This window comes from Miniopterus natalensis, chromosome 12 (genome assembly GCF_054644295.1).
Source record: "Miniopterus natalensis isolate mMinNat1 chromosome 12, mMinNat1.hap1, whole genome shotgun sequence".
NCBI classification, from domain to species: domain Eukaryota; kingdom Metazoa; phylum Chordata; class Mammalia; order Chiroptera; family Miniopteridae; genus Miniopterus; species Miniopterus natalensis.
Window position 1 is genome coordinate 7,673,873 of NC_142092.1, and position 10,805 is coordinate 7,684,677.

At 49.6% G+C, this 10,805-nt stretch overlaps 1 protein-coding gene across 1 annotated transcript; it reads left to right on the forward strand.

Annotated features, from left to right (window-relative positions):
- Positions 1-3,265: 3,265 nt before the first annotated feature.
- LOC107538155 (spermatogenesis-associated protein 31A1-like) lies at positions 3,266-10,805 on the forward strand. The gene is made up of 3 exons (XM_016214314.2): positions 3,266-3,448; positions 5,645-8,954; positions 10,474-10,805. The coding sequence occupies exons 1-3, from the start codon at positions 3,266-3,268 to the stop codon at positions 10,803-10,805; spliced, it is 3,825 nt and encodes a 1,274-aa protein (XP_016069800.2).

Consider the following 10,805-nt stretch of genomic DNA (forward strand, 5'->3'; position numbering starts at 1 on the left):
TTGAAATGTCATTTTTTTAAAATGTTTTTATTGATTTGAGAGAGAGAGGAAGGAAGAGGGATAGAGAGATAGAAACATCAACAAGAGAAACATCGATAGCTGCCTCCCACACCCTCCTACTGGGGATCGAGCCTACAACTGGGACACGTGCCCTGACTGGGAATCAAAATGGTGACCTCTCCTCAGTTTGGGTCAACACTCAGCCACTAAGCCGCACAGAGCCAGGTTTAAATGTCACTTTTTAAATTATATGCCATCAATTGTAAAATACATTTCTGAAAAGAGACGCAATCTACAACTGATATCATTTTAAATACCTAAAAATATGGCAGTTTTACTCAACTATTGTACATTTATGGTACATTATTTTTTATTTTCCAGGAGTTTGACTAACCTTTATTTTGAATGACTAAAAAGAAACATAACATCTCTTGCAGCACATCACCAAGATAACCTAATTCTTATCATTCTCTTTGATAAATGATTGATTTTGGACAGAGAGGTTGGTAGGCCTGCTGCCAGCTCTCAGCATCAGTTTCTTGGATGTTCATTTCAAGTACATTCAGCTGTTCTTGGATCTAATGACTGTTTCTTTCATTAAGTTTCTTTCTCATATTTTTCCCTGAATGAGTGTATGATAGTTAATTTTCCTGTGTACTTAAGTGTCTCAGGAAGGTTTTAATTTCTCTCATTTTGCATTAACATTTTAGTTAAGTGATTTACACCCTTTGTTTTGTAACATCCCGTCGAGATGATAGAAAGTAAGACCATCCTTTAAAGAAGCATTGGCTTTCATTGACATCAGCCTTTTCAACAGCAATGCTGGAGACAAGACTACAGGGGAGGAATATTTTAAAGAATTGAAAAGAAACAAATTTTAAGCCTTGGATTATATGCAGCTAAGGTCTTTTAAACAGGAAGACACAGGAAAAGATGTTATCAGAAAACAAGGCTTCAAAAGTTGTATTTCACATAAATCCCTTTGGAAATATTTCTAGAGGAAATACTCCAGTAGGAAGAAAAATAAATCTATGAACACGCTATTACTTTGTGGAAAAAATGATTGATGTTAATGGCCTTTATTGTATCCTAAAATGTACATGAAAGTGTAGCACATTCAAATAACCCAGAATTAAAGCTCCAGACAATATCCCCTTGCAATAAGGGCTGTCATGACGCAGAAAGCAAAATCAGAGGAGGTGAGAAGAGGCAAGAGCACTTGCTCGGTTTGCTGAGATGATGCCAATATTGACACACACAAGACACTGAAGAGGAAATTACCATAATTAATGGCATAAAGCATTACAATGTAAAAAATTTCCAAATTACATGTAAACAAAAAGAACATTTGATCTATAAAGTGGAAGATGGCAAGAGGAGGGGGGAAAAAAAAGTATGGAAAATAAAGAATAAACTAAGATGGCAAAATAAATCATAATAGAACAATAAAAGAATCAAGGTAAAGATAGTCAGATAAGAGTTTTAAATGTAAAAAAAATAAACAAAACATTGAAAATAACTGAAAAAATGCAGAGGGAAAATATGAATACAGGACAACCTAAGCCCAAATCCTGATAAAAGCTTGAACTCCAGGTGAGAGTGGCATGAAGGAGGAGAAGCCTGCGGCCCACAGAAGTGACAGTGACGCAGGAACGTGCTCGTTCCTGACAGCGCAGCCAGACAAACGCAGATGCCCTTGTTCCCGGAGAGCTGTGTAAACTATTACGACCAGCAAGCAGGACACGCATTCTTTCTAGGTGTACCTGGGTGTTAAGACACTTCCCATGGGAATCCCTCGGTGGGTCCTGACCACTGCTGAGGGGATGCCGAGGGCGCCACAAGGGAGGCTTGTGTGGTGCTCACAGCTCTCTCCAGGCGGTTCGGCTGGACCGGAGGGTCCGGAGGGGAGGGCGCGCAAGGCCAAGGCACACTCGGAACAGAGAACATGTACAGGACACACTAGCGATATCTGAAGAGGCTGCTTAAGATCTGAACCAGCCCCAGGCTTTGACCCCTTGTCTCACCTTCCACCCTACAAACCTTAAGGGTCATACCTTAGCCCACCCTAGCCCACTCCTGGTTTCTGGGTGTAGCACATGTGCACATGTCTGAAGGTTTGTGGGCTCTCCCCAGATTTATATGTTGAAATCCTAACTCCTAAAGGTGACCAGTGGTGGTGCCATTGAGTGGTACTTATAGTCCCTTATTAATGGGATCGGTGTCTTATAGCAGAGGCTCCAGAGAGACCCCAGGCCTCTTCCCACCATGTGAGGACACAGCGAGAAGGCTCTAGCTATGCACCAGGAAGGGGGCCCTCACCAGGAGGTGACCTCGTGCCTTGACCTTGGACTTCCCAGCCTCTAGAACTGGGAGAAGTAAATTTCTATTGTTTTTAATCTACCCAGTTTGTGGAATTTTTTTCTAGCAGCCCTAATGGACTAAGACACATGTTTCAAAACTTATGTGGAGAGTAAATGTTCAAGAGAACATTTGAAAAAATATTTTAAGTAGAAAATTACGGATTCTTGGATTTGAAAATATTGAATTGGTTTTTGAAAGGATGTGTGTGTGTGTGTACACGTTTCAAAGTCTTTGTGCAGTTTAAAGATTTCCTAATTCCAGAATTATAAATGCTATAAATTTATAAAATTATTATTTAAAGGCTTAACTTCATATAATTCTTTTGTACTTAGATTTATAAATGTTGAAAAATAAGTTATTTTAACTTTTTGTGTATAGGTCGCTCTTATGGAAAATGTGACAAACACTACCCCAAATTCATAAAACTAAGTAAGTGTAAAAGTTCTGTGCCTGGATTTATACAACCCAAGACCATTGTGGGGAAGCTGGAGTTGAGGACAGAGGAAATAGAGTGAAAATCCCCAGGAAATAGCCCAAATTTCAGGGTCAACTTCAGATTTTGAAGAGGTATGAAGCTGATGGGCCTCAAGTCAAGATCTCTAAGGGACAAAGGGAACCGGGTAACATCTGGGTTCCAGATGAAATTGATAGAAAATTGGCTAAGGTCTGACAGGATGAGAGGAGCTGGAAGGAGAGAGCTAGAAAGCCCAGAAGGATACAGGGGCAGGTGGGGCTGGATGGTGGGGCTGGATGGTGGGGCTTGGGCAGCCTCCGCTTCTTATTGTCCCTCCCCCGCCTTCAGGAACCTTTGTGACAAGGCCACAGCTCTGTGATGCGGGCCGGGTTTCTGCCCCAAGGGAGCTGCCAGTGCTCAGTTCCTGAGGGCAGCCGAGCACTTCAGATGATGGAGAACCCTCTCTTCTCTCTGAAAAGCGTCATTGCTGCCTGGCTGCGCTCCAGTCCCTCCTTGGTGACTGAGACCGTCCTCGGCATCCTGTGTGGAGCGCTGCTCTTCCTGGTGCTAGTGCACTTCTTGGAGAGCGAGCCACCCTCACCACCACCTAGGAAACGCAGAACCACCGGGAAGGTAAGGAGCCCTGGGCCCAGACCTCACAGAGATGATTGTTTTTCTATTATTTCCACATTTCTGAACCACCTAGAGAGACTCCTGAGTTGGGAAAGATAGAATTTCATCCTTCTAGGAACAAGCCCAGTGGGGCTGGGGTTAGAGCAGGCAGGAGGATTTCTACACAGAGATCTCTGACCAGGAGTCCAGGTGTGGTGGAGGGCTCTAGGCACAGCCCCAAATGCAGTGACCAGTGGCCAAGGCCTGGGTTCTAAGAGCTGGATCACTGTGGGGACAGGCCCAGAGCCCTGGTTGACCAGCCACCTCTCGTCTGTTGGGGCTGACCCGCGGGCAGGGATTGGAGGGAGGCCCTGAGAGCCTCTGAGCAGAGGCTGGGGGGGCTGCGGTCAGGAAGCAGAGGCCTACCTGAGGGAGCTCAGGCCGCCTGGCGGTCTGAGAATGTGTGTGTGTCTGGAGCAGAGGAGCAGTGATGGAGGGAATCGATGGTGGGTCTCACATAGAAAATTCTTTTCTGCATTTTTCAAAAGAAAACAAAATATTTTACCCACTTTAAAAATAAGTAAAAGCCATCTTTTAAATCAACATGGCCTTATTTCTATCATAAAATACTCAGTGTACCATGCATTTCTGAGTACTTTGGAGAAGAAAAAATAAAGCTGAGAATCCACAGCCTATTTTAGCATCAAAGAAACTCTGATACTGAACATCAGTAATAACAAGTAAATGGAAGAACCAGGGAGCCCCAGAAGGTAAGTGTAGAGTCGTGTTCACGACCCTGAGTGTCTGCCGCTCATCTAGAGAGGGTGAGACTGGGGTCCCGGCCCCTCGTTTCTTCTTGTCTCTCAGCGGTCGGTGGAGCCAAGGCGGAGGAGTAGGTGCAGGAAGAAAAGAGGAGCTTTGAAGGGTGAGCTTCTGCCCCCAGCCCTGCCCTCCGAGACTTTGCCTCCATCTGTCCTGTCCCTGAGGGCCCAGGGTGAGGTCCCTGAGGATGCCAGTGGCAGAGCCTCCCGGAGGCTCCTCGGAGGAGGTCAGAACCCGGATTCTTCCCAGATTCTGTGCTGGGAACGAAGCCTCCAGGGCCTAGAAATGGGTGTTTCCCTAGCAGGGGTGTCCCAGCAGGGACATTTGGGCTGCGTGGACCAACAGTGTCTGACTGGGAGGGGGGACCTCCAGGTCCAGCCGTGGGCGTGTTTACCTTCATTCAAGTGCCTCTGAGGTGGCCCTGCCCTTTCTCCCCGCAGGGCAGTGGGGAGGCCAAGGGGGTACTGGATGTGGAAGCACTTTGTAAATGACAGAGCGCCACTGTCAGGAGCCTCCCATCGCTGTTAGGGCTTATGTGGCCTTGGCCCCAAGGCTTGGACTCCTGAGTCCACTCTCCCAGGCGTGTCCCCTAAAGCCCCATGGCACTCAGCCTCCTGTAAGACCCCCGGGCCCTGCTCCACCATGTGACCCAGCCTCCTGATTTCCAGCCTGCAGAGAGTGCCTGCAAGAACTGGAAAAGGCTCGGGGCCTCATTTCTCTTCTTGGAAGGTAAAGAATCTGCCCCTACTCTCCTGGGTCTTCTTTCCTCCCAAACCTATGATGTCAGCTGAGAGCTACAGGCCACCGTGCACTGACCTGGGGGGGGACAGGTTGTGGCTGCGGCCCTGGGGTGAGGGACAGCAGGAGCACTGGGAAGTCAGTGTTGGGGCCATGGAGCACCCTGGGCCCCAGGTGCCCACCCCCATCTGACCTGCCCACCTGCTCCTGGCTGCAGCCTGTGCCTCCATCTCCTGCAGACACGTGGGGAGGCCCCCTGAACAGGGCGGCTTTCATCACCTCTCATGTCAAGACCCCCCTGGTGAGGTGTGCAAAGCAGCACCTGAGGGAGCCGCCTGGCCCTGCGGGGAGCCTGTGGAAGATGCTGCTCCTGCCATGTCCACATCCAATTCCCCAGCTCCTGTGACTGGGTGCTCACCGCCTCTGGCCTCCACCCCGTCACCAGGTCCAACAACCCCATCAGTTTCCATTCAGTCACACTCATCCCTGAGTGCCTCTCAGCCTCCAGAGCCTTTCCTCCCCTTGGATGGCCTTTCACCCCAGCCACATGCACTTTCCCAGCCCCCCTCATGTGCCCCTGATTCAGAGGCCCTCCCTCCACCTCCCACAGCCTCCTCTGCACCCCCAACACCAGACTCCGCTCTCACTGTTCCCCAGGGTGGCTCAGTGGCATGGCCACTGGGCACCATCCCACAGGGTTCGTCTCCACATGCCCCTCAGTCGACTGCTCCGACCCCAGCCATCTCAGGCCTTGGGAACTCAAGCTGTCCCATTTTGGCCCTGTCCCAGTGGCACCTGTCCCACCACCCACCAGAGACTTCGTTCCAGGAAGACTCCACAGGCAGACAGGTAGAGGTCAGTAGCCTCCCTTTCCTCACCTCTGATGAGCAGAATCTCCTGGAGATACATGTCACAAAGAAAATCAGTGTCAAGGTTTTGAAAGAAAATGAAAAAGATGCATTATATCAGAAACAAATGAACCCAAACTACCACCTGAATTCTTTGGGAAATACGTGGAAATCACCAGTTGCTGAGCAGGACACCACAACCCCCCAACCCTTCTGGAGCATGAATGACAAACAAGAGCAACTGGCTAGTCCTAAGCAGCTCTATAACCAGCTGTTTTGGGGGCTCCCTTCTCTGCACAGCGAATCCCTGGAGGCTACTGCCTGGACCTCTGAGGGCTCTTCCACACTACAGTCTCCACCTTTCTTATTCAATGGCATCTCGAATGCCTGCCCAGTTCAACTGCAGCCTACAGTATCTCCACTGCTTTCCCATTCCCAGCCCATGTCTCACTTGGAGTTCCCACCTCAACCCTTGTTTCCAACCGTGCTTCAATTCCAGCCCCCACCTCTGGCTCAGCTCCAGACCTGGAGCCATCTCCAACCCTCTGTACCAAGCCTACCGCTGCCTTCTCCACCTCAGATTAGGGCTTGTGGAGTATCTTGCCCCACAGCCCAGAATAAGCCACAATCTTTAATTCCAATTGAGATTCAACACCCAGAAAGGCCCTTGTTGGAGACGCAACTAGAAAGTAGGTGGCATTTATCCTCTGTAGTCAAAAGATCTCAGGAAGTCTTCAGGGTCTTCACTTCCAACCACCCCAAGGGCAGAATCCTTCCTGAGAATTTTCCAGTCAGGTCTGAGCTCCAGAAGCAACTGGAGCAACACCTCCAAAACTGGCATATACAACACAGCTGGGAGTTGTCCCCCAAGATCCAAGAACCTCTGGAACTAAGGCAACATCAGGGCGAATTACCAGGGACATGTCAGGCAAGGGGCAAGCATGGGCCCTCCCAGCCCTCTTCATTCACAGGTGAAAGCAGCAAGGATGCACAGAAGATGGGGATCCAGCTAAGCCACAATACAGGGAAGGTCCAAAAAGATCTCTCCAAGGACTCAGAAAGCTCCCTAGTGACGATTCAGATGGTAGACTCTGAGGAGTCAGAAAGAGACCTGATGCTTTTGAGGAGGGACTCCAGAAGTGATTTACTGAGAAACTTAGACAAAAATCCAGAAAACACCCTAAAAGGCCATTTGAGCAGTGAGTTGGGGCAGATGAACAATATTTTGATCCCTATGAGTGTGCATGGATCCTGGCTTGCTGTCACCCACTCTTCTGCCACAGCTGACACTCATGTGGAAAACAAAAATCTAGGAATCTTAAAGGGTTGGGAACCCTGTGTGAACACCTCCCACAGGGTTTTCTTTCTTGATACAGACATTCAAAAGGTGCTAGAAGCACATATCACAAAGTTTCGGGTGAAGCACAGGTGGGGCCTGCCCCTCAAGGTGCTCAAGCCCACGAATCTCATTAAGTTGAAAAAGGCTAAAGCCTCACACACTCAGCAGTTCACCCTTCCCTCCTCATCCGCCTCTGTATCTGGGGCCTACCCGATAGTCAAGTTTGCTGAGTTCCTGGGAAATCCTCCTGAGGCCTGTCTGGGAGGGAGAGTGAAAACAGAAGAGTCAGTTCCCACACTAGCGAGACCTTGCCCTGGCGCCTCACCTGTGTGTGAGGAAATCCAGAGTGTTCTGGGGGGGACTCCATTTGGTGACGACCATGGGCCTTCAAAGGCCTCTCTGACTAGAGAGAAGGGTAGGCCAACTTCTCAGTCTCTCACGCTAACCTGGCAGAGTGGGACTGTGGAGTGGGCTGAGAGGGGCAGACTTGATCTCAGTCCAACTTCAGCAATGGTCTGCAATGAGCCAAGAGGGAAGACTAGGGGTGGGGACTCACAAGACCCCTACAATAGGGTAACAATGCTGGAGGTGAACTTAGGATCCCAATCTTTGAGGGCCAGGGAGACAATGGAGGCAAATGTGTCCCCTGCTCTTCAACCAGAGTTGGGAACCAATGTACTGACAAAGTCCCAAAACATAAATGCACATTTGAGGAGTTTAGGAGCTGCAAGGACCAGTAAAAGCTCCCTATTCCCTATAGTGTCTGTTCTCCAAGATCCAGAAGAGCCATGCCTTAACAAAGAGGTCGTTAATGAAGTTATGTCCATAGTGAAGGTACAGTCAAAGAACCAACCTCAAGACTGTCCCACGGACATGACCCTTGCTGCAGACAACTTGGCTTCTCAGATGCGCCACTGCCACACCCAGAGGATGCCCACTGGAGAAAGGCTAGCTTCCCATGTGTTATGTTGCCTTAAGACAGCCCTAAGGAGCAGCCTAGGGAAGCAGGAGCCCAAGATCTCTAATGTCCAGAACACTTGGAAGAATCAGAGACAAATGATTGCCCCTACCTACAAGAGAGAGGACTGCAGGAGGCCTGACCCAGGAGAGCATGTGGAAGTGCCTGAAAATTTGGGGACCTCTCAAATCAGTAGAATGAGGCCCTCTGCCAGGGCTACAGGAACAGTAGGCTCTGTTGACAGGAAATACTTCCAGCTGCGGCCAGAGAAGAAACAGGGTCCTCCAGAAAGTTTCTTCAGACAAAGAATGAAGCTCTTTTTACAGGGGATTTTCCCCAATAAAACACTCAAAGGTCAGGATGCTCTGCAAAAATACAAGCCCAAATCAATCACTGCCCAGAGCCAAGGACCAGTCCAAAGCAGATCAGTTACGGACAACACGATCCCTGAGGCTCAGACACTCTTAAGAGTTGTGGGACAGATGCTAGAGGAGAAAGTGGCCATTCATCATGGACTTCATACCACAAAGTTAAATGAGCAAAAACAGGAACCCCAAACCCCAGGGTGTGGGTGTTTTTCCCACCACAGGCCTCCCTTCTACCCCCAGAAAGGGAGAATGATGAGTCATACAGGCTGCAGTCACCAGGCCAACTCCAAGGACCAGAGTTGCTCCATCAGGGAAGGGCAAGTCAGACAGAAAGAGTCCTTGAAAAGTGTCAGAGCCAATGATGAGCCATTGGGTCTGAGTCACCTCCCATCCCGGACCCTCAAGAAGACTTTGTCTCCAGTCAGTCCCTGCCAGTATGGGCCAAATATGCCAGGTGCCCTAGGCCACCATCAGCACTGCCCGAAGCAGTGTTTTTCTCAGGGAGGTGTCTTGCCTGGTCAACCGTAGACATGTCTCCAACAAAAAAATCAGCCCATTTTCTCATTAACACGTTCAAAAAATTTAATTTTCCTCTGTTTTTTTCCTCATAAGGCGTTGGTGTGGTGGCTTTTGTCTGTGGTGTGCTCGGTATGCCCTTTGGCTTCTACAAGGGAGGGGCATCGAGGAAGACTAACCGTGGCATTGCCAGCTCACTCCTTATCTCAAGTCCCTTCATTGCACTTTCCGTTTTCACAATTCTGTCATGACAAACAACAAAAACTACTCTAAAACAAAATGAGGAAAAACCATGAAGACCCCACCCCAGGACCGGGTTCAACCCACCTTTCTCCTGCTTCCACTCTACTTTGAACTTTATGCAACTCTAGGGGACAGGTTTACAGGGACATCACAGGGCTGGACATTCCCACTCAGTCTCCAGGAAGTGTCAGAGCAAAGTGGATGAATGTTTGTGGGGTAAGGGAGTGGAGGTTGCTGGGCCCTGAGTTCAGAAGCAAGAGAACTCTTGCCCCTGGATATATCGGTGGGAAATAGATAGCATCTGCCCTTAAGGCCCCTTCTCTCCCTGATGAAGGCTGGGGTGGAGATAGCCCTGTGAACCCTCTTAGCTTCTCCTGGATAAAATGTACAGCTCCCCCCCCCCCCCACTCCTGCCTTTCCCACACTTAGAGCCCAGTGAGGATGGTACTTCTTGCTCTGTGTGTGTATAGGTGGGTGTCAGGGAGTCTGATGAGGGCTGTGTTCACCTCTGCACCAAATGAATGAATGGCCATGGCCGTGGGCCACCTGCCTTCCCCTATGTTAATCCTAGAGAAGCGGTTCTGACTGAATGAAAAGGAGTGTGACTGAATGTGGTAACTGACAGACGCTCTGAACCTTGGGAGGAAAGTGGGTGAAGAATTGAATACTTTGGATCTAAGGCAAAATGGCATCAAGTGTTCATAAATGTGCAGTGACCAAGGAGCTCTGATGTCCCACTGCCATCTACTGGCCTGGGGGGCTGCAACCCAGGTCTTCACCTGCTCCAGCTCCAAGACGACAGACCTAAAGAAGCCACCTCTAGGGCCAAACTTGTGAAAGTGAAGCAAGTCAGGGAGGGTTAATGTCCTCACAATAGTTAATAAGCTTGCACATGCTCACCTCCTGAATTCTAGAAAGGATGACCTGACAGGTGCGGAAGCCAGACAGGTAGGGGAGTGGAGGTTGCTGGGGCCTCCCAGTATGGTAACCTTTGCAGAAACACGTGGCCCAAGGACTGCTCCATGGGGGATGTGGGGACTCAAAATCTGAGAGACTAGCTGCCATCACGTAGTATTACCTGGCTCCAGTCTTGCTTACCCCAGAGCTGGGAAGGAGAGGCCATCAGACAGGATTTGCCACACGGGAAGGTGGAAGTGATCCGCCCAGAATGGGGGGTGCAGCCCAGGAGCGGTCCCTTTGTGCTCTACTCCTAGTGCAGCTTGCCTCCTCCCCACCCCAATCGCACAGGAAGCAGGAAGACAGCAATTTCTCTAGTGACTGTGAGGGTGGGTGCAGCAGTGACAGCTCGCTCAGGACCTGTGGGAAGGGGAAGACCAGGAAAGAGAGTGCTTTGGGCCCTCAGGAGCTCAGGACCTCGAGCCTGGCTGTCACTGGATGTTCTCGGGCACAGAGAAGTGAGTTCTTGGCGTGGGGGGATCTCGATGTGGATCCCACGTTCCTGTCAGAAGAAGTGCCACAGACTGACTGGGATGCTGACGAAACAAACACGGAGGAGCAAGTCTCACTGCCCATCGGATGCTGCTGA

Coding starts and splice junctions, on each gene's coding strand:
- LOC107538155 (XM_016214314.2), top strand. CDS start 3,266: ATGGAGAACCCTCTCTTCTCTCTGAAAAGCGTCATTGCTGCCTGGCTG. Junction 3,449..5,644: donor AACGCAGAACCACCGGGAAG/GTAAGGAGCCCT, acceptor ACTGTTCCCCAG/GGTGGCTCAGTGGCATGGCC. Junction 8,955..10,473: donor GTATGGGCCAAATATGCCAG/GTGCCCTAGGCC, acceptor CTCTACTCCTAG/TGCAGCTTGCCTCCTCCCCA.